This window comes from Astyanax mexicanus, chromosome 9 (genome assembly GCF_023375975.1).
Source record: "Astyanax mexicanus isolate ESR-SI-001 chromosome 9, AstMex3_surface, whole genome shotgun sequence".
Taxonomy (NCBI): Eukaryota; Metazoa; Chordata; class Actinopteri; order Characiformes; family Acestrorhamphidae; genus Astyanax; species Astyanax mexicanus.
The window spans coordinates 38,220,451-38,243,678 of record NC_064416.1 but is presented as its reverse complement, the minus strand read 5'-3'; the positions used below and the strand labels follow the sequence as shown (position 1 = coordinate 38,243,678).

The 23,228-nt window shown below is 37.8% G+C and overlaps 1 protein-coding gene across 1 annotated transcript in view; it reads right to left on the bottom strand.

The window, feature by feature from the left end:
- Positions 1–388: 388 nt before the first annotated feature.
- The window catches only part of LOC103022881 (collagen and calcium-binding EGF domain-containing protein 1), a 39,381-nt gene continuing 16,541 nt past the window's right edge, over positions 389–23,228 (bottom strand). The window contains exons 3-11 of the mRNA XM_022679825.2: positions 8,490–8,542; positions 7,166–7,300; positions 6,896–7,033; positions 5,702–5,853; positions 5,159–5,279; positions 3,848–3,987; positions 3,638–3,673; positions 2,659–2,694; positions 389–840 (exon numbers count right to left, since the gene is read on the bottom strand). Of these exons, the coding sequence (XP_022535546.2) occupies positions 658–840; positions 2,659–2,694; positions 3,638–3,673; positions 3,848–3,987; positions 5,159–5,279; positions 5,702–5,853; positions 6,896–7,033; positions 7,166–7,300; positions 8,490–8,542 (994 nt within the window). The 3' untranslated portion in view covers positions 389–657. The remainder of the gene's footprint in view (positions 841–2,658; positions 2,695–3,637; positions 3,674–3,847; positions 3,988–5,158; positions 5,280–5,701; positions 5,854–6,895; positions 7,034–7,165; positions 7,301–8,489; positions 8,543–23,228) is intronic.

The window sequence follows — 23,228 nt, the reverse complement described above, 5'->3', positions numbered from 1 at the left end:
ACTATGTAACTTTTACTCAAAGTACATTTTAAATTGAGTACTTTTTTACTTTTACTCGAGTAGATTTTTAGATGGGTACTTTTACTTTTACTTGAGTAGAATTTTAGCAAAGTAAAGGTACTTTTACTTAATTACAATTTTTCAGTACTTTTCCCACCTCCCACCTCTGACAGTGCCATAAAGTTAACTAGTTAACCACCAGCAGCTAGGTTGCTAAACTTTAGCGCTCCACTGGTTGTCCCAATTCTTAGCGGGAGGATTTCACCTCAAGGAGTAGGGTACAAATTAGAAACAGGATTGGGCCTATATATATATCAGTATATAGCAAAAGCATTGACAACATGAATGTACATGGTCCATGCACACACGTATTACACACAAAAGCAGGTAAAGTTGGTAGTAGTTTAATATTAACAGTCTTTCTTTTGTGCTTTCTCAATTTATCTGGCCTCTCCAGCGCCCTCTACAGTCCATCCAGGCACTAGTGTTGTGTTGTTCCAGCTCTCACTACAGTGACAAAGAGGAAACTGCAGGCAACCCCTTGATTTTGGATCCAAAGTTGTCTTATAGCAGGGCTTGATTCAGTTCCTGGCCCTCCATAGATTTTGGGTCCTTTTGATAATTTCATTATTACTTTCAGATTTAGTCAGCAGATCGTCACGTATTAAGCAGTGACTCTCCTGAACCCCGGTCTTCAAGCTCCGCCTCCCCCACAGAATTTGGAGTCATGTCCAAATTTAAGTCCCGCCTCTTCCCAAACACTTGCTCCTGCAGCTCGATGATGTCGTGGCGGATGTCGGCCATCATGAGTAAGAGGAAGTCGAAGGAGCCTGGTGGTCCCTGGAGCAGAGACAGACACTTTATTAGCACAGAAGTGACTCCAATATTGCCACATGTGAGAAAGATCAAAGCACATTTATACCCTTTTTTAAAAATAAACCAGTGGACAAAAGTACTGGGTAGAGTATCATTTATATCTACAAGCTGCGCAGAGACAAACTGGGAGAACTGACAAAGCTATTTGGAATGTAGCATAGTCTATGTAGATATAACTGATCCTGTCTCATCTTACAAATATATCAATACTGTACCATACTGGCAATGCTTCTCTACAGGGACTATATAAGCCAGGGGTGCCCAAACTACGGCCCGCGGGCCATTTGTGGCCCATTTCCTTTTTTGGATCGGCCCCGCGAGGTATTTTAGAAATAGAATGAAAGTTGGCCCGTTGTTAAGCAGGTTTTTATAATGTGAGATTTAAAGTTTGAACACTAGGTGTCAGAAACTGGCCAAAGAGTCTAAAAGCGGAGAGGGTGCGCATTTCTAGCGCAGAAAAATGGGGCAAAGAGTCTAAAAGTTGCCGTAATTAAGGAGTTTAATATTAAAAGGCATCATGAAATTAAACATTAATTTGAAAAATCTTAGTTTACACAACACTGTCAAAGATAAAGATAGTAAGTCAAGTAAAATGGTGTGTAAATGAAGTAATCAGAAAAAAATATATATTTAAAGTGGTATATTTCATTATTTGTTTCATTACAGAGTGTGGCCCGTGACTTTTTTTTTTATATTTTTCCTTCTGGCCCAAAACAAAAAAATATTTGACACCTCTGATATAAGCTGTGTTTGTGCATTTGCACATATGTCTGAGCAATGGAATAAACTTTAACCCTCCTGTTATGTTCCGGGTCAATCTGACCCGTTTTAAAGTTTGAAGATCTAGGAAAAATAGTTAAAAGTATTTTTTTCAGTCTGAAACTTCTTCTGCTTGCCTTAATTAGTGTAATTAACATATAATATGAAAATGGTTAATCTCACACATTTGCAACCCCCCTGCAGAAACAAGAACTAAAACAAAATTGCAATGTTATGTTTCAATGTTATGTGAAACTACTGTTTTACATGTTGATCTTTCAAAACTAATAATGTAGTAAAACATAAAAAAAAATTGAACACGTATTTTTTAATGTAAAATGAGTGAATTATCCTAATTGAACAACTACCTGTTAGAGGTAAGGAACACCATTGCACTAAATATTGATAGAATAATTAGCAGTCGGTGGGTGGGTGGGTGGGTAGGTAGGTAGGTAAGTAGGTAGGTAGGTAAGTAGGTAGATACTTTATTTATCCCGAAGGAAATTTAGGCATCCAGCAGCAACAACACAATACAATAAGAAACAGATTCAAACATAAATTAAAACACAGAAGAATAGAAAAAAATATAAGGCTATAAAAAACATACTATACAAGGTAATATATATCTGTAAACAGAGCAGTGCAGTAGATGTTGCTAATGTTCATTAAATAATTAAATAATTAACAGAGCAATGTGCAATGTGCAATGACATTGATTATGAAAGTGGCTGATGTGACAGAGAAATATAATATAAATATGCATCTGTAACAAATATAGTTCTAAAAAGAGAATGTGAATATGTGAATACCCAATCATGAGTAAAGTGCACTTGAATGTAAGTGAGGTTGGGGAAGTGTTAGTGTAAATAATTAAGTGGTTGAATAGTAGGGTTAAGTAACTGCATTCATTAGAAACGAATCCCTACATATATCTTATGACAATAGTTGTTAAGCTTTTGTTTGCTTGTTTTTAAGTGGAACTTGATGCAGAATTTGACCATAAAAGGAAAAGTTAAAACTCACTGGTGGGCCCCGGGGTCCAGGAGCACCTCTGTCTCCCTGTAAAACCAAAAAAAAACAGCTCATGTCATTATTATTCACTTACAGAGGACCGGTAGGACTGCTAGTGTATTCATTTATTCATTTATTCATTATTCATTTATTCATCGGCAGAATGCAGGATAAACCCTGGAGAGTCTGCCTGTCCATCACAATATACATTATATTAAGTTTAGAAAATGTTTACTTTTACATTATACAGTCATATGAAAACGTTTGGGCACCCCTGTTAATCTTAATCATTTTTAGTTCTAAATATTTGGGTGTTTGCAACAGCCATTTCAGTTATATATCTAATAACTGATGGACACAGTAATATTTCAGGATTGAAATGAGGTTTATTGTACTAACAGAAAATGTGCAATGTGCATTAAACCAAAATTTGACCGGTGCAAAAGTATGGGCACCCTTATCATTTTATTGATTTGAACACTCCTAACTACTTTTTACTGACTTACTGAAGCACAAAATTGGTTTGGTAACCTCAATGAGTTTTGAACTTCATAGCCAGGTGTATCCAATCATGAGAAAAGGTATTTAAGGTGGTTAATTGCAAGTTGTTCTACTATTTGAATCTCCTCTGAAGAGTGGCATCATGGGCTCATCAAACCAACTCTCAAATGATCTAAAAACAAAGATTGTTCAACATAGTTGTTCAGGGGAAGGATACAAAAAGTTGTATTTAAACTTTGAGATTTAAGTTGAGATTTAAACTGTCAGTTTCCACTGTGAGGAACATAGTAAGGAAAAAAAACACAGGAACAGTTGCCTGTAGCTTTCTGAAAGTTTTACTGTATAAATATCAAATTTAACACAACTCACTAAACCAAGTAGATTAAATCTACTACATTTTTTATACTGATCTAAATGTTAATACATTAAATGTACATCATTAAAGGCCTTTATCCAATGAATACTCTTACGCAATAACCATAATACGCACCTTAAGTCCGTCAGTTCCAGGTGCTCCTGGAGGTCCCTGAGAAAACATAACAAGAAAAGTTCAGTTCAGTTAAGTTAAAACCCCTAGAAAGAGTTTTTATTCTACATACAGGCAGCTGAGATGATCAAGTTCAAAATTTAGTTACACCATGAATAAGTGCATATACATTATAAGAGATAAATATGGCATTAAATAACTACCACAGCCTACCACTGGTCCTCTGCGTCCTCGTTTGATGTGCTCCAGGTCAGGCTGGGGGCCCATTGGTCCCATATCCCCTCTGGGCCCCTGAGGGCCCGGCTGGCCCAGGGCTCCTGGCTCCCCCTTCTGCCCTGGAGGCCCTGGATGTCCTAATAGCACAGAACAGGAGTGCTGCATTTTACAAAACTATGAGAAACTTGTACAGAGTTTGTAGCAGTGCTGTGTGGCTGTTGCTTTTTTGTTTTTTTATTTTCTCATCTTATCACTAACTTTATTACTGCAATTTAATTCTTCTCTTTACTGCTGAAACTGAGACTCAGTCACATGTTAAGCTGAGCTAAAGGCGCTGTTGCCATGTGGGTCAGCCAGACATGACTCTTCCTGTACCAGTTTCTTTCCGTTTCCAGTCTTTTAAAGGTGGAGGAAACTCAATGATCTCTGGCTTCATCTGTAATTTCTCTAAAGAAAATACTTTTACTTTTAATAGTTACAGAGTTCTCTGTGTTTCTGTGTCTTTTTCTAGTTATTATGATGAAAGTGTGAATGTGTTGTGTGTAAGAGAGTGTTGTGCTGCAGTAGAGAGTGCAGTAACACCATCTGTTCCAGAACTGCTTTACTACAGACAAAGGCTTTTTAAATTGACATTTTTTAAAAATCCATTAAAATCCAAAGCTCAGTTTATTTCCATTGCTACTTACCAGCTGTAAGTTGTTAACAAATTAATTATGTGGTAAAAAAAATCACCTCATCATTTTTTTTTTAATATGATTTTTAGATTTAGTTTTTAGTTAATTTGTTTTGCACTGCCAGGTTACTGCATTTTTTAAACACTGGGCTTCGTAAAATTTCTGGTTATTATGAACTGTTTGCTAAAAATCGCCCACTTAAGCAATGTATATGATGTTTTTTTTTTTTTTACATTATACTAATATTTTCTACTAAAATACTAAAATTACTTTTTTCCAGTTTTTAGTTCATTTGCATAAAAGCACTGGCAACCAACTGTTAACCAACTAATTGTTTGCAAAAAAAAAAATCCTCCCCCCTTTTTTAAACAATATATGATTTTTAGACTTTTTTCAGTTTTTAGTTCATTTGTTTTCCATAAAGTTTCTGCAAAAATGGTACACTGGATTTTGTACAATTGTACAATTTCCGGTTATTGAGTGCACCCAAAGAGGTTAAAATAAAGGAAAAATGGCAGTGTTCATTTGACTGCCGTATATTAGGTCTGCTTTTCTTTTTACAGTATACATTACAGGTGTTCAGTGTGTTACTGTATAAATGATATGCAATGATATCGTTTGACCCTTACTATACCTGGCAGGCCTGGGGGTCCAGGTGCTCCTGGAGGTCCGGAGGGGGGGTGGCTATCAGAATTCTTCCCAACCCTAGCAGGAAGTGTTTTTTCACTGCCATTTGCTAAGCCAGTTGATGGCATCTGCACATAAAAAACCCCAATTTTTTTTTTTTTTCACTAAAATGAAAGAAATCCATTAGAATAAATACAAATACACAAACAAACATCTCATATGAGGGACACTGATATGAGAATAGGATGCTCTGTGCCTACTGTCTGTTACTATTGTCTGTGCCATGCTTGGGCTAAAGGGGTATATGGTCCCCCAGTATTGAGCTGTGGAGGAGTGGAACTGTGAATGCTGAATGCAATCAAATCGTCACAGTGATCTTGCTATGTTATACTAGAACGCCTATTGAAAGTAAAGAGATTACTGGATGTCTAAGAGCTGTATGTGCAGGTAAGTTACCTGTACCTGTAGATATACAGTATGTTAATGGCCCCTGTTCAGGTGGATGTTGTGTGTATGTGTGCTGGTAAAGGTGTGTGTGTGTGTGTGTTACCTGTCCAGGTGAGTGTGTGTGTCCGATGCGGAGTTTGAGCTGCTGCAGGCTGGTCCTCATGTTGATGATGTCCTGGCAGGTCAGGGAGCAGGAGCCAGCACTCATCTGATTATCAGACTTCCCAGCAGAGCCTGCTGAGTGAGAGAAAGAGACTGCACACACACAAACACACACACACACACACACACACACACACACACACACACACACACAGAGACACACACAATACATAATGCAAATAATTAATAATTAATTTCAAAAACAGGGAAATGTATTATTTTTATGGAATTATTCAATGCAATACAATGGTGTTAACACCTCTACAATTGTGAGGTGTTATCTTGTGAATGAGGTTAAACACTGACCAGCGTGCAAATGGCAGGGCACAGTAAATTATAGGAATTTGACTGAGGTCATCAAGGTATACGTCATTACCGGCATTATCACCCAGAGTGGACAGTGCAGTGGGTGGTAATGATCAGGAATTGTCAATTTGAACAGACAAGTGGCGGACTCTGGCAGAAATCACACCCACATTCAGTGGAGAAGACCCCACACTAGGGCTGGGAGGTTAACTGAATTCATTTACTGTTTTTATGTGATTTTTAAAATGGGACAATGGAGATTGTACTTCTTTACCTAGAAGAAGCTGCCAGAGGGAATCTCAGTAGATAGACATTGGCTTCTGTCAGAAACCTGTAAAGAACGCTCTTAAGTGGCAGTGATTTACATATTTTACACCTTTTCTAAACTGAAATACAAGGAGGTTATTTTTGCAATGTGTTTAATATAAAAGCTGCATGTAAGGTTGAAGGGGGCTGCGTACTACTCATAAACATATATTAAAAGTAAAGGAAAATATAGCTTGCACATCATTTTAAATGTTTACAAATAAAACAACTAAAGTTGTTATGTATGAAGTTAAATTCTAATTTGAAATTGAGAATTGCTCATATATTTGAAGAATATAGAGATTTTTTTTTTTAAACATTACCCAGCCCTACACCACACATTTATCCCACTGGCCAGTGCAGCGTTCTATAGCTCTATTTCATGGAATATGATACTACCTGTCTCATGACTTTTGGAATGTCAGTGTATTTCTAGGCACATCCAAGACTAAATACACAGACTCAAACATATACACACACACACACACACACACACATATAATAAACAGGTATTCACACTCACTGTTGTGTGCAGGTATGCAGGAGCGCTGATCTGCGGCCAGTGTGTAACCAACTCTGCATCGGCAGCGGAAACTCCCCGGTGTGTTTTCACACGTGTGTTCACACAATGTTCCATTAGACTCCTCACACTCATCCACATCTGAAAGAGAGATAGATAGACAGAGAGAGACAGAAGAGAGAGAGAGAGAGGGAGACAGAAAGATGCAGCTATTAATGTTGGCCCCTCAAAATTAAAAGTACTATATGAATATGCCAATGCACACCAGCGTACCCAGGCAGTATGGGTGGATATGCTGTCGATGTCTTTCCCGGTCGAAGCGGTATCCATTATAACAGGTACACACCACCCTCCCAAAGTTATCCGTGCACTGCTGCTCACACGGAGAACCTGCACACACATCTACACCTGCGCACACAAGCAACCAGAGCAACACAATCATTTATTATACATAATAAATATATGTAGGACAACAGCACCCTCTGGTGGACAGGACTTTTAATTTCACTAAAACTACAGAAAAATATAATATCATTCATGCCATTAATATTAATGACAAAAATAAGGTTTATTTTTTTATTTTATTTGGATCTCCATCAGCTCCTATAATGATAGCAGCTTTTGCAGGTCTTGAAAGCGTAAAAAGGAAGTTTCACCTCAAAGCCCGACTCATTTTTACAAATTATTAGTGTTTAAATTGGTTGTCTAGTAAGTTATCTGTTGTTATAATTGTACACTAAATAAAAAACAGACATGCCAAATGTAAAGGAATGTGGGACTATTATTGTGCCACTTCCCATGGAAGCTAAAGAAAACTCCACTGTCTGCAGTATATGTGTGTAGGGTCTCCTGCATTCAATATGGATGTGATTTCTGCAAGAGTCTCTTGTTTGTCCACATGGTCAATTCTGGACAGATACTGCCGGTCACGATTATTACCTCTCACTGCGCTGTCCAATGTGGAGGTTAATGCCTTCTATGACATATTTCTGGTATTTCTGGTATTCAAAAATGGAATGACCACTCCCTTTGCACCCACAATCAGGTCTTAGTGTTCAAATTCACGCACAAGATAACACCTTACAACTTATAGAGGTTTTGGTTTTCCCAAGTCATCCCCTGAGATAAGATGCCAGCATTCTGCCCACTCCTATAGGGCACCAAAAAATCTGGTTTGTGAAAAAATATATATATTTGATAATAGTGATCATAATAAAAATATGTAAAGCGTATTCATAGGTATAAACAGTACAAAGGTAAATTTTTTGCAAAAAAAAAAAAAAAGAATTTAAAGTGAGAGGGCCCATCTAAACCATGTTCTATAGTAGCCGCATGCACAGCGGAGCTGGGGGAGAGGCTGCTCGTGCAAAAAATTGGAAAAAATGAAAATACATGGAAAATAATCCATAAGTTTTACAGCTCAATAAACATAATTTAATCAGGTCTAATCAACAAATGTAGCATTTGTACTTAGAATACCCTAATGGCGAGCGCCGGCGCTGAGTAACACTTAAACATCTCATTAATTTTGACATGTCTGTTTCTGTGTGGAAAAAAAAGGAATTTGCTTGATTAAAATGTGCATCATTTTACCTACTTTCGGGTATACACTGTCCCATCACGAACCTGAACCCCTTACAGCACTTCCGCCTGAGAGAGAGAGAGAGAGAGAGAGAGAGAGTAAATATCCACTAAACTGCTCTTCTTCATTTTGAACAGGTGAAATATATGAACACATAATGAAACTGTGCCAAAGAATGATTAGACTTATTTAAGCCAATGTAAACCGAAAAACTATTTCTTTCTGTCACATGATGCAAACTAATTCTATTATTGTTCTCCTCATTACAACAAATCATCCCTCCTTCATTACACTTCCCTATTCATGTCTGTAAATATGACATTATAAACCTGATTAACAGAGACATAAACTCTCATCAAGACTAAATAAAAATACAGATTAAATGTTCGGCCCATGTTATTAATAGCATTAATAATCTGCCGCTGTTTATATCAGTTTTCAATTATAGGAAAAACATCACAAATGTGCTTTACATGTGAAGATCTTGAGTTATATATATATATATATATATATATATATATATATATATATATATATATATATATATATATATATATATATATAAAATCTATTACAGATGTTGATCAGCCAGGACAAACAGTATCAGTAAAAAATAGACACACCTTCTCATTTTTTTTTCTTATATATTTTTTTTCCTACAATGTAAATGAATACTTAAGTCATCCAGACTATGAAGGAACACATAAGGAATCATGAAGTAATGAATGTAGTAAATGTGAAGTTTTGTTAGCTTGCGGTTTCTGAGGCTGGTAACTCTGATGAACTTATCCTGTGCAAAAGAGGTAACTTTTTAACTGCCTTTCCTGGGGCAGTCCTGATGAGAGCCAGTTTCATCATGACATTTTTAATGGTAAGGAAACTTTCAAAGTTCTTAAAATGTTTCAGATTGAATTACCTTCATTTCTTAAAGTATTTTATTCTTTAGTAAGTTGAGTAGTTCATGCCATAACATGGATTAGAACATTATTTAAATAGGGCTATTCACTGTATACCTGTTACTCTACCTCTTCACTACTTTACAACTGATGCTCTCAAACACATTAAGATGCAAGAAATTAATCAAGTAATTAACTCTTTACAAGTTCATCACAGCTGTTAGCTGACTGAGAAAATGCTGCAAGATGAAAATGCTGCAAGATGTGCAAAGCTGTCATTTAAGTAAGAGGTGAAGAATCTAAAATACTGTGTTTAGCCTCGCTCACAAGGTACCGCCTCAACATTTGCACAGGTGTGGGCATTCCCGAGCCTTCCCATGAAGTAACACTTCATAACAGAGCTACATAATGCTGTCCCATTACTTTTGGTATGTTAGTGAACAGTGGTGCTTGAAAGCGAAACCTTTAAAAATTTCTAAATTTCTTGTTTTTCGTCCTAAAAGTAGATAAAGAGACCCCAGTTAAACAAATGAGACAAAAATATTATACTTCATTAAATAATTGAGGAAAATTATCCAATATTACAGATTTAGGAGTGGCAAAGATATGTGACCTTTTGGTTTCTGATGTTGTTCCTTTGGAGCAATAACCGATCTAAACGTTTCCAGTAACTGCTGATCAGCCCTGCAGACCAGTTTTGTCCTCCGTACAAAACAGCTTTAACAGTGGGATGCTGATGGATTTCCTCACATTAACTGCTTGCTTCAGGTCCTTCCACAACATTTCCATTGGATTAATTTCAGGATTTTGTTCTCCTTGAGACATTATTTGATAGAAAGACTTGTGTGCTTAAGGTCATTGTCTTGCTGCATTGCCCACCTGACATTTTCCTTTAGAATTCTCTGATATAATTCAGAATTCATTGTTCCATCGATGAGGGCAAGCCTTTCGGGCCCAGATGCAGCAAAACAGGCCCGGACAATGATACTGCCACCACCATGTTTCACAGATAGGATAAGGTTCAGCCCTGTATATGCAGCCTGCATTTTATGGCACAATGTTGAAGGGCTTTATATGAAGTCGTGAGGAAGATCACAGGCTGTATATCCTGTCTCAGGGAATAGAGCATGTTTCCTCTCGCAGCATTTTCTCAAGGATGACCACCTTCTTTCATTCTTCTCCAGCCTCCACGCCACACACTAAATCACAGTTTCTTCCGTCCGTCTGTCTGTCTGTCTCCTGCCCGTACGTGAAGGAGCAGATTCATCTGGCTGTGATCTCCACAGCTTTGATGTATTATCATTCACACAGAGAGAAGGAGCCGGTGTGGGGGTGTTGGTGTGTATGTGAATGCGTGTACATGTCTGTGGATGTAATCTAAACTGTTTGTTTGGGTTTTCCAGCAGTTTGGACAGCAGCCCTTCTGTCCATTCTGCACTCGTTCTCTGCCTGCACTACTTCCTTATGGCAGGAGGACAAATGAAGAACAGATGCCTGGCTCTCAGCTCTGCTCCTCCAGCTGCTCTCACCCCACTAGCAGGCAGGTATAAAATTAAATTCTAAATGATACTATTTAAACTATGGCCGTGTCCCAATATCTAATGAGCTGCTGTCTAAATAGACAGTAAATCAAGTGTGCTTCTAATATGAATGCTTTTATGAGTTCACAGATAACTCAAATATAAGGAATCTTATTCTGCTCATATAAACAGCCTGGACGGAAAAACAAAAGGTCTATAATCAGAATATTCAGGTAGTCAGCTGGGCACATAATGGGCACATAATGCTGTGGAACCTACACCTGACCAACTTCAGAAACCCCAGATCATAGCCCCGCCCCCACAGGCTTTTACAGTAGGCACTAGGCAGGATAGGTGTATCACTTTACTTCAGCTGCCTCGCTTCTTACCCTGATGCTCAATCACTCTGGAACAATGTAAATCTGGACTCATCAGACCACATGACCTTCTTCCATTCTTCCAATCTTTAAATCCAATCTTTATGCTTCCTAACAAATTAAAGCTGTTTTCTTAGGTTAGCTTCACTAATAAATGGTTTTCGTAAGGCTTCACAACTGTTTAGTCCCAATTCCTTGAGTTTCCTTTGCACTGTGCAATGTGGAAATGCTCTTACTTTCACTATTAAACATCATATCCCTGAGCTCTAGCGTTTTTCTACCATTTGATTTCACCAAACGTTTAAGTGATTGGCGTTTTTTTTCCGAAGACGTTCCTTCCTCGAAGATGGTTTACCACTTTCCTTCCACTGTTTAATTTTCTAATTTCTTTTGATTTTTAAAAAAAAAAACACATGTATTAGATCACTAACTTTATGTTGGATAAAGTTTTTTGCAAGAAATTGGTGTTCATTTTCTGTTTATTTATCTTATGATGTCACTTCCTGTTTGTGTCACTTCCGAGGGGATTTCGGGAGCTGTTGTTCTGCTTGTCAGGAAGCTAGTCAAGCTAACAGCAGCATTAGCAGCTATGGTAACTGCTATTTAGAGTGCAAGACAGCTTTGTGTGTGCTAATGTTTCCAACTATGTACAATGTAATGTATAATTAAGATAGAAAATGTCCATTTGTGTTGTTTGTTTAAAGTTTGCACCTCAATGTTAAAGTGAAAGAGTGACAGTAAATGTTTTCAACACACTGCACAAGAACATGACAAATGCGCTGGACAGTTCTTAACCCAATTTTAATAGCTTTAGTAATCTACTTAAATGTTTTCCTAACTTAATGTATGAAAATAAACAGATTTATCATATTTCTGTGACCACAGGATCACAGTGTCTTTCCATATGGTTGTTTAACAAATGAAAAGCTACTTACTTCCTAATTACTTCCTCATTTAGGGTTAAATAACCAGCTGAAACATAATCACCCATACAGTAATTATCCAATGGGAGATTCTAACCTATTGGCTTTTTTTTGTGGCCAGGCAGAGTATTTTATTAAGAACACTGTCACAAGCTTTTCTAAAATTAAACATTTTAAACTCATGTACAAACACAAATAATTATAACTTGTTTTAAGACAAGGAAACATCACGTTAATGTGGAATGCTTTTGCAGTAATATAGAAGATGCAAGAATGCATAGAAATTCAATAACACTAACATATTGTCCATTCATGTCCAGTTTGTATCTGTGTAATGTTGTAAAACAGTTGTAGGTGGGTTCCTGGTTAAGGGGAAACTCACTCTAGATCTCTAGATCGAACAGGAAGAAGGTAAGGTAGAAGTAACCCAAAGGCACAAAGCCCGAGGACAGGGTGGCTTACACTGTGCCCTCTGCCCTGTTAACAAGAACCTGCAGTGTCAGGATGAGCCTCATTAATGAGCTCAGATTAAAAGCTAAATCCAGTTCATTTGCAAAAAAGGCTCTGCTTCCAGGCACCATGCACACTCAAATACACCCCCTACCAACACACACAACAGTGTTACACTGTCCAGAAAGCCCCTATCAGTTTACATACTTACTAGACTTACAGAGAGAAAGAGAGAGAGAGAGAGAGAGAGATTGGATGATGTGAATAGTGTCCCATGCAGTGTTGATTTATTTGGTCATTAAGAACTGGAATGTGGAACAATATTCCTAATTGCCCCCCAATTCTTCATGAAAGTACAATGTATGGTCATGTGTGCACGTGTGTGTGTGTGTGTGTGTGTGTGTGTGTGTGTGTGTGTGTGTGTGTGTGTGTGTGTGTGTGTGTGTGTGTGTGTGTGTGTGTGAGTGTGTGTGTGTGTGAGGACAAACAAAGGTTATGTTCTCCATGTAAAATCTAACTGTCATAAAGCATGAGACACTCCATGTAAACACAAACTGAAAATGACCAGGACTCCCACTTGGGTTGCCAGACGATGCAAAAGAGTGAATAGGGCTTAATGATTTCAGCTAGTGTGTAACAGAAACACTGGCTTAAACCTCTGTGGACTGTATTATTAATTTGAATACATTATGTGTATGTTAACCATAAACCTTATATGACAAAATAAATGGTCCAGTTGTGTATTGGAAAAACCTAAATAAACAATATTCTCACAAGTGATAACTTGGTTGTAGCTAGCCCTTTTTAAAGCTACTCATATTTCCCCAAGTTAGGTCCTAGCACCCTAAAACTAGTGCTGGGCAGTGTACCGGTTAATACGGTATACCTGATGAGAATTTAGAACCGGTATGCATTTTTCACATACCACTAGAGGCGCTGCTGAGTGCTGTGTAGAACAGCACTGCCAAAAAAGCACTCTGGTACAGCATGCTTGCTAACGCTAGCCAGTTAGCATAACAAGCTAAAACACTGTAGTAATGGCAGCTCAGTCTCACGCTGTCCTGCCTGGAGAAACATAATAATAAAACTCCTGGAGCTTCTGCTGCTGATCCTTGCAATATGAGTAACTATAACCTTGTTTAAATATATTAATACTGTTGCTTATAATATTAATGCCCACTGAACGTAATGTATTTGTTAACTGGAGAACCAAGAAAATTGTGATAAACTGATAAACAGCTGATTTAATATTTTAATGCCTCTAATAGCCTTAATAAATATATATTGTAAATTGATAGTAAACTTGTGTCTAACTTGTGCAATAGAGCTTTTGAGAAATATCTCTTTTTAATACTTAAACACTCAGTATTTTAGGTCCCTCTGGACCCTCAGAATTCTGCCAATGAAGTGTGGAGCTACTTTGAGCTTGCTGTAAATGGCGTAAAAATAGTGATTTCTTTGCATGGGCAACATTATGCCCCTATCAGTAGCATTGTAAGCCTGTTGGAAGCATCAGCTAAAAGTGCTGTACTTGGAAATACTGGAGGTGAACAGAGGTGGACTATTTGATAAAGGTTTGTATTTGTTTTCATGTTTCACTACAACTTAAGTCCATTTTACACTGGATTTCTTCTTTAAAACTTTGTGGACTTTAATATTAACACTGATCATATGCCCATTACTTCCTCACACTTATAGTCTCAACTCATAACCTATTCCTACATAACCTATAGCACTCTATTATCTCTCTGTAGAGTTTCTGTTATTTGTTTGTGCTGTATGAGTCGACCAGAGGAGGATGGGTTCCTCATACTGAATCTTGGTTTCATCTAAGGTTTCTTCCTCTTAGTATGAGGGAGTTTTTTCCCACCACTGTTGCCACTATCACTGTGGGGTTTACTTATAAGAAATTTGGACCTGTATCTCTGTAAAGCTGCTTTGTGACAACATTTGTTGTAAAAAGCACTACATAAATAAAATAGAATTTAATTTAATTTAATTATTATTTTGAGAGAATTCTCCCAGGCCAACAAATTCAGTCTTGGTGGGCCTCATGAGAACACAGTTTAGTGCTGTCTCTGCTCTAACTCACTCAAATCAGTTTAAAAATGACTCTCTAATGGCCACATGAGCTGAGCAGAGAAACAGTACTTAAAGTCTGTAATAAAGCAAAAAATCTGTCACTACTAATTATGTTAAGAATCCACTAATCTAAGTTTTAACAGGATAATCAGGACAGTCCTGGTGTAATCCCGCAGGACTGGAGCTGCAGAGACCTGATCTAACCCCTGTCCGGAGTTGTAGGGCTCCCCTGGTGCAGGAGGTCGACCCCTGTGGTTGTTATGGTCACTGAGACGGAAGCAGAGGAAGGGGGTAATGGCCGAGCGAGATGTTGACATGCCACGAGAGAGAGAGAGAGAAACGGAGGGACAGAGACAGAACAGTGTATCTTTTAGCCTTTACAGCGGCAGGTCAACGACCTTCAAACTCACAGCAACAAAAGGCCTTAGCCTTGCTTTTCAAATAAAAAGACATTATAAAACAAAAAAAATAAAAATTAAACTCATGAATTTTCTTTAGCTGTGCTATTCTACTCATAAATTTACTTCAGCAGTGCTATTCTACTTATGAATTTACTTCACTGGTGCTATTCTACTCATGGATTTACTTCATCAGTGCTATTCTACTCTTAAATACACTCATTAATTTATTTTAGCAGTGCTATGCTTTTCTAAAATTTACCTCAGCAATAACATTCTACACATGAATTTACTTTAGTTGTGTAGTTCTACTCATGTATTTACATCAGTAATGACTATCTAATCATGAATTGGCTTTACCAGGGCTTTTCTAATCATGAATTTACTTCAGCAGTGCTGTTATACTCTTAAATCTACTTACGAATTTACTTTAGCAATACTATTCTTCTCATAAATGTACTTCAGCATTGATAAATTTATTTCAGCAATGCTATTCCAATTATGAACTTACTTTAGCAGTGCTATTCTAATCATTTATCTACTTCAGCAGTGCTATTCTACCCACCAACGTACTTCAGCAGTGTTATTCTAATCATGAATTTACTTAGCAGTGCTGTTATACTCATGCATTTACCTCAACAATGCTACTTTAATCACAAATTAACTTTAGCAGTGCTATTATACTCATGAATTAACTTCAGCATGGCTATTGTAAGCTTTAATTTTCTTCAACAGTGCTTTTCTAATCATGAATTTACTTCAGCAGTGCTATTCTACTCATAAATTTACTTCAGCAGTGCTATTCTATTAATGAATTTACTTTAGCAGTGATATTCTAAATCACGAACTTACTTCAAAAGTGCTATTATAATCATGAATTTACTTCAGCAGTGCTATTATCATCAAAACTGGGAGTCTGTGTCTGTGACAGTGCTTTCCTATTGTAAGTGTTGCAGTGTGAGACAAAATTACAACTAGTGACTGCAGCAAATGCAAGAAGGGAAGTATTTAAGTGTGTGTGTTTGAGAGAGAGAGTGACGTGTGTGAGAAAGTGTGAAGCTGCGTGTGTTTATTTGCTCTGTCAGCGCACTTCCAGGGGTCGACCCCAGGAGACCCATGAGAAAGAGGATCTACGGCCCAGAGAGAGAGGCCTTCACAGCAGGAGCCCCCCTGAAACACTTCCAAAACACAACCACCACTCCATCCATCCATCCATCCGTCCATCCCACCAGCCCGCATGTCAATCCATCCATTCAACCATCTGTCATTCCATTCATTCATCCATCTGTGTCATCCAAGCCCTTTAATCCTAAACCTCTGTTCCTCGTTCTTCACATCATGTCTTTAATTAACACGTACAAATCACGGCCTAGCCTAAAATAATCACTGAAGTGAATTTAGAGCTGAGTGATTACGAATGAATCATTGATTATACATACAATTTCTGCATTTCTGAGTTTTCCTTTTATGGTCTGGCTGGTAAAAGGCTACTCAGGGGTCTATAGGGAATAATGCTCACTGTGTAAGAATGGAATTTTGCAATATGAATTGCGTGGAAGGGGTTATTTCCAGCCAGGGATTTGATTTTGAAATCGTAAGCATTAAAACCTTTAAGACTTCCCAACTACAACTTCTTTCTGAGTCAGCGAGACAGAAGACACAGAAAAATCTAACATCTGCTGTCATGAGTCTTGGATTCTGTTCAATTTCTGATCTGACTAAGAGTAACTGGCCTTAGGCTTTAGCCTTACTAAACACCTACAATGGAAAAAGCATTAGTATGGCTATGGTCAGCTTATCATTTGCTATTTGCTATTCTTGAAAAGAGCCAGGTGAGCTCTGACTTGGTTGGCAGATTGGATTATAACAACGCAATGCTTCTGTGTTTCTCAGTAGAGGAAACAGACCTGCACGTTTGCGGTGTGAAGGTACAAGAGAAGGTCATTTATTGTTAATGTAAAAGTTGGGTTTGTGCACTGCGGTGTGTCCACATGTGTGTGTAATGAGAATGTGAGGATAGCAATGAACATCTTACGGCTGACTGTTATCAAGGCTTAAATCAGACAGCATTAAAATATAGACTGGTGATGGGGTGTAAGATAGCTATGAGCATCATGATGAGCCCTGCACAGGGTGTGAGACAGAGCATCATACTGTGCAGCAGTAATGATAATATGACAGCGTAATAATGCAATTGCACCCTTTGTAATACAAATTAACTTTTAATAACTAGGAATATACAGACTTTGGGACTGCAACTTAAAAATCTTTACATATTATGTCAATAAAATTGCACAGAAATGAAATTTAGTTTTAAACAAAGGCAACATACCAATCATTCACACTATTGGGCTTTCCTCACTAAGTAAGCATATGGATAAAATTAAGGTTTTACTTTTTACAATGTAAAAAAAATGGTCAAGTTGCTTCTTGGACCTCTTTGTCGCTGTTTATAGTTGTTTTTATATACACCTATTACAATTGATTATAGTATTTTATCTATATCTCTGTAGCTGTATTGTTTTTATTTATTTATTTATTTATTTATTTATTTATTTATTTTCGGATTGCGTAGGTCACCAAAAAATCAGCCTAGTAAAAAATCATTATAATACTAGTAGCCATAATCAGAGAAATCACCTGAACCGGGCTTTTTTTTATGAATCTTAAATATAAGGCAGCAAAGTTCTTTTCGGTTTATTTCATCGGCTTCTCACTCAGTGCACTTAATATATTAGCTTTTACAGACCCATCCCAAACCACTACCTACACCCTGCACTGCCCCTCAAAGTCTACTCTCTGGTAGTGATAACAACATGGAAAACTGCAGGGAAAGAGAACTACAGGGTTAAGTTTTTAGTAAAAGTCAAAGGCAGATGTTCCAGTACTTATGTCTGTTAAAAGAAAATGGTGTAGCTCAATATTATAATCAAATTAACTCCTGGACATTTATTTTTTCATTTATTTTGCATTTGTGATTAGGCTCCCAAATGTCTAGTTCCAGCCCTGTTATGAATCATTGCTGCTTTGAGGATTCGCCTGCGACAAGAGCATTAGTTAGAAAAGGATGGGTTAATGGGTGATCACCACTCCACTCCACCTCATCCCCAATTTATCACAACTCATCCCTGAATGGGAGATCCATCATTCTAGAGAACACAATTCTTCCATTGCACCACATCTCAATGCTGGGGGTCTTTTTAACCCTCTAACTCATGCCTTTCCATATTTATTATCTGCTCCAGACTAGACAGGTTGTTTCAGCTAAGGAGGAAACTTTAATTTGCATTAAAACATTTTAATACATAGTGCATTACTCAGGGGGTATAGTCACTTGCGATTTTATTTCTATGTAGCACAAACATGTCTGACAGTGAAATCATATTATGATTGATATAATCTAAAGTCATAATTTGTTGCTTATTTTACAAGTAAATTAAATTTTGTTCAAGTCTTAAAGTACTTGCATGTGACCCAAACCTGAAATAAGTGATAAATGCTCAAATTTTTGACCAAATCTTTTGATATACCATTTCGGATTTGTTCCCATCTGATGTTATAGCTCATATGGACCAAAGTAAATCTTCAGATATGGCCATCAATGGATTAATTGCCTTCTGTCTGAGACTCAGTATAAATCTCATTAGCTCTAATCCTGAAAGATGCGTCACGCTTGTAAGCAGAGACTATGACCCTGTTGATCCTGTGGTCACTGGAATGTGACCCCTATCAACACACACACACACACACACACACACACATACAGGATGGATGGAGAGAGATCTGGATGAAGAGATTGCGAGATCGAGTTCAAAGAACAGCAACAACCAACCAAATCCAGCGAGCAAAAAAGAGTGAATGGACCAGTATGAGTTCACTTAAAGGGGAACTCTCGATGGAGAAAAAGAGAGAGAGAGAAAGAGAGAGAGAGAAAGAGGGGGGGGGGGAGAAAGAGAGAGTCCAAACTAATGACAGATCACCACAGAGGAAATGTCCAAGATCCCTACTGACAGATCAGTGACACACACACAACCACTTGCATTTACTAGCATTTACTAGCTCAGCCCTTCCCAGGAAATATACATAATGAAGATGAATTTACAGCTTTTTTGTGAAGTCTGGTTGAAACAGATGAAGCAGATGCTGATGAGTAAGAGCGTCCAGCTGAAGCTGCTGAAAAATACATTTAACAGTTCCAACTTCATGGTGATAGTTGAATGGCAGTGCCTTTTGGCTTTAAAGAGCCCAAACATTTGTCTTGTATTTTATTTTTTCCCCTGTAGTCCATTCATGAGGTTTGGGATGGTTTATGTACCCATAGGGCCATAACTCATTAGTCAAGTCAAGTAGTTTTATTGTCAATACTGCATATGTACAGGACATACAGAGAATTGAAATTACGTTACTCTCCTTCCCAATTTTACAGCAAGTACAGATAATAATAAATAAGATATAATAAGGGAGAATGGGAAACACTATGTGTACAATACAGCAGGGACACAAATAGACATACATGAGACAAAAACAAGGTGCAGTGGTGTGGGGGAGGAATAGATATATAAATATAAGTAAATAAGTAAAAATAGATATATAATTATAATATAAAAGAGTGGGAGACACTATATGTTCAATACAGCAAGACACAATAAACATACGTAAGACAATAGTGCAATATTGATGGTGATTGAGATGGAATGACAGTAAAAATAGTAAATAACAGTAGTGCAAATACGGTATATGGTATATAGCTTAAGGCTGGTAAAGTGAATGGGTGCGTAAGTCCTTAAAGTTCACATTAATTAATTAAGTGGAATTAAAGTGCGTATTGACAGTGCAAGTATATCAGTAGTGCAGGTGTTGTGTAGTGCAAGTCCGTTTGGAAGGGACCAGTACTTTGTGCATTGTAGTGCAGAGTTTCAGTACTTTATTAGTGGGGGGGTCAGGATGCTGAGTGAGTGTGTGCTGGGGGCATTACTGCATTTTCCCATTATCCATTGATGCAAAATGTTCCAACCTCTCTTTATTTAAGCTTTAAACAAGCTTTATGGACTTTTATGCAGCATGTGAACTAAAGCCATATTAGAATGGGATCAGTTTTACAGGGGGTGGTGTAGTAAAGTATTTCTATAGGACTTTATATACTGTATATTACATTATATATTTTACTAAAATATAGGACCAATTCACATCAGCATACAGTGCTGTGAAAATTATACATACAAATTACTTTTGATACTTTTTAGTTTATCTATATTTATCAGATTGACAAATTTAATTAATTTTAATATAAGACAAAGAGTAAATATAAAAATCAGTTTTTAAATAATAATTGTATTTATTAAAGGAAAGAAAAATAGTTCAAAACAACCTGGCACTGTGGCAAAGTGTTTGCCCCCTAAACCTAATAACTTAGTTGCGCCACCCTTGGCAGCAACAACTGCAATGATGATTTGGTGAAAACTACCAATGAGTCTTTCACACCTCTGTGGAGACACGTGGTTCACTCTTCTTTACAGAATTGTTTTAATTGAGCCACATTGGAGGGTATTTGAGCATGAACCGCCTGTTTAAGATCTTTCCACAGCATCTCAATCAGATTTTGACTTTTATTTTGCTTTTTTGAGCCATTCTTTGGTGGACTTGCTGGTGTGTTTTGGATCATTGTCCTGCTGCAAAACCCAAGTATGTCTGAGCTTAAGGTTTCCTCAGTTACAGCACGTTGTTCAAGTCCTGAAGCAGCAAATCAGCCCCAGACCATCACACTACCACCACCATGTTTTACATTTAGTATGATGTTCTTTTTCTAAAATGATGTGTTAAATTTATGCCACGTGTAACGGGACACACACCTTATAAATTATTTTATTTTGTCTCATTCGTCCACAGAATATTTTCCCAATGTTCAAGATCAAGATCAAAATGTTTGTTGGTAAATGTGAGATGCGCCTTTTTGTTTTTTCCTTGGAACTCTCCCATAGATCTAATTTTTACCCAGTTTTTTTGGTAAATAATTAAAACTAACCTTAACTTAGGCAAGTGAGACCTGCAACTGTTTAGATGTTGTCCAGGTTCTTTTGGGACCTCCTGGATGAGTTGTCCATGCCCTTTTAGAGGAATTTCGGTTAGCCAGTCAAGTCCCAAAGCCTTAGAAATTACCTTTTTTTCAGATTTTTCCCCCATTTTCTCCCAATTTGGATATCCAATTGTCCCACCCCTTTGTGCTTCCTCATCACCGGTGACGCCTGTGACATTCGCCTCCTCCATGTGAAGTCAATCACCCCTTTTTTTGAGCTGCTGCTGCGCCACCTTAAGTGTGATGGGGAGAGGGGGTGCCGAGTGGTCCAGCGGTCTAAGGCGCTGCCACCATGAGCGGGAGGTCGCAGGTTCGAACCCCCGCTCATGCAGCTTTGCCATCAAGCTGCCGGTGTTAGAGGGAGCAAAATTGGCCCTGCTCCCTCTGGGTGGGTAGATGGCACTCTCTCCCCACATCACTCCTAGGGTGATGTCTGCAGCACAGGGCGTCTGTGAGCTGATGTACCGGAGCCGAGCCGCTGCGCTTTCCTCCAAGCGCACTGGCTGCTCGACAATGCTGCATCAGCAGCCGCTCGAAAAGAAGCAGTGGCTGACTTCACATGTATCGGAGGAAGCATGTGTTAGTCTTCACCCTCCTGGAGTGTTGGGGCATCACTAGTGATAGGGGGAGTCCTAATGAGTGGGTTGGGTAATTGGCCTAGTAAATTGGGGAGAAAATGGGAAAAATTAGAAATAAAATTATAAAAAAAAAAAAAAGTGTGATGGGGTGAGAGCGCCCCCAGGTGATTAATCTGTGTATCCTTAATATAGACTCACTTTATCTGCAAACCAATACATATTAGTCAGGCCCTGCTTTGTGTTTTAGCAACCAGCATGGTTTTCAGTTTAAGTATAAGTGGACACAAACCATAAATCTCCCGAGTGCTGGAACAGGAATGATGTTTGCTGTACTGGTTGGAACAAAAAAAAAACATTTTGGAAGAAACAACAAGTGCACCTCAGTGGAATTTCTAAGTTTCCTTTTAGCACTCAGATCAAAGCCAAGCTACACCATCCAAATATAGCATGACTGAAGAGCTGCTATCAGGGGGGTTTCCAACACTGCTGAAAACTTTGCTACTCTGAATCATCACACACTTTAATACACTTTACATGTTTTACACTGACATGCCAAAAGTCATGGGACAGCATACATTATGAGGTGTTATCTTGTAAATGAGTATTACATGGTATTCTCATGGAAAGGTGATGTTCCAATATTTTCCAATTGCTAAAACACAATTTAGTAAAATTTTGTAAAAAATAACTCACACTACCAGAGTTTTGTGTTTTTAGCAATTAAAAATTGCAAATGGAAATTTTAATTATCAGAGTTGAAGCGAGGTCTGATAGTGGGTGCCATATCAGTGTATGCCTATGCAGCAAACAGTTAATCATTTATACAATCCCAGCCAAAAGGGATTACTCACATGCACATCACTTATATCTAACCTTATTAATCTACAAAGAATGTCTGAATGTGTAGAAAAAACACTGCAAATCTATTAACAATCTGTCAAGTGTGAGACTGATTTTCACGAAGGTAAGGGTGAGAAGACGGACCAATAAGCAGAAAGAACATACTCACATGTTTTCCTCAAATCATGGGAAAAAGGGCTACACGTGCTAAATATTCAGATTGCCTCAACTGATTTTTAATAATGTCTGACCCAATCTTTATGGACTGCCAGTGTGCGTTTGTAGAAAAGAGATCTTTGCTGCCAGCAGAGATGCAAATCAACACACCATCCGATACAGGCACACACACACACAAACACTCACAGAGACACATCTGGTGTTCATTTTAACACTGTGGCTCATTCAGCTGATTCAAACAACCCCCTCTTCCACCTTAGTGACAGACTCAACAGTACGAGTGATGCAGGAAAAAATGAAAGACAGAAACAGGTCCAGATTGCGTTAGAAGTTCTTTTACTGCCTACAAATGTGTTAAAACTGACATAAAATCAGAGATTATAATCTGCAATCAGAATTCTAACTGTGCTGAAAGAAACAATGTCAGTTCGTGATCGTTT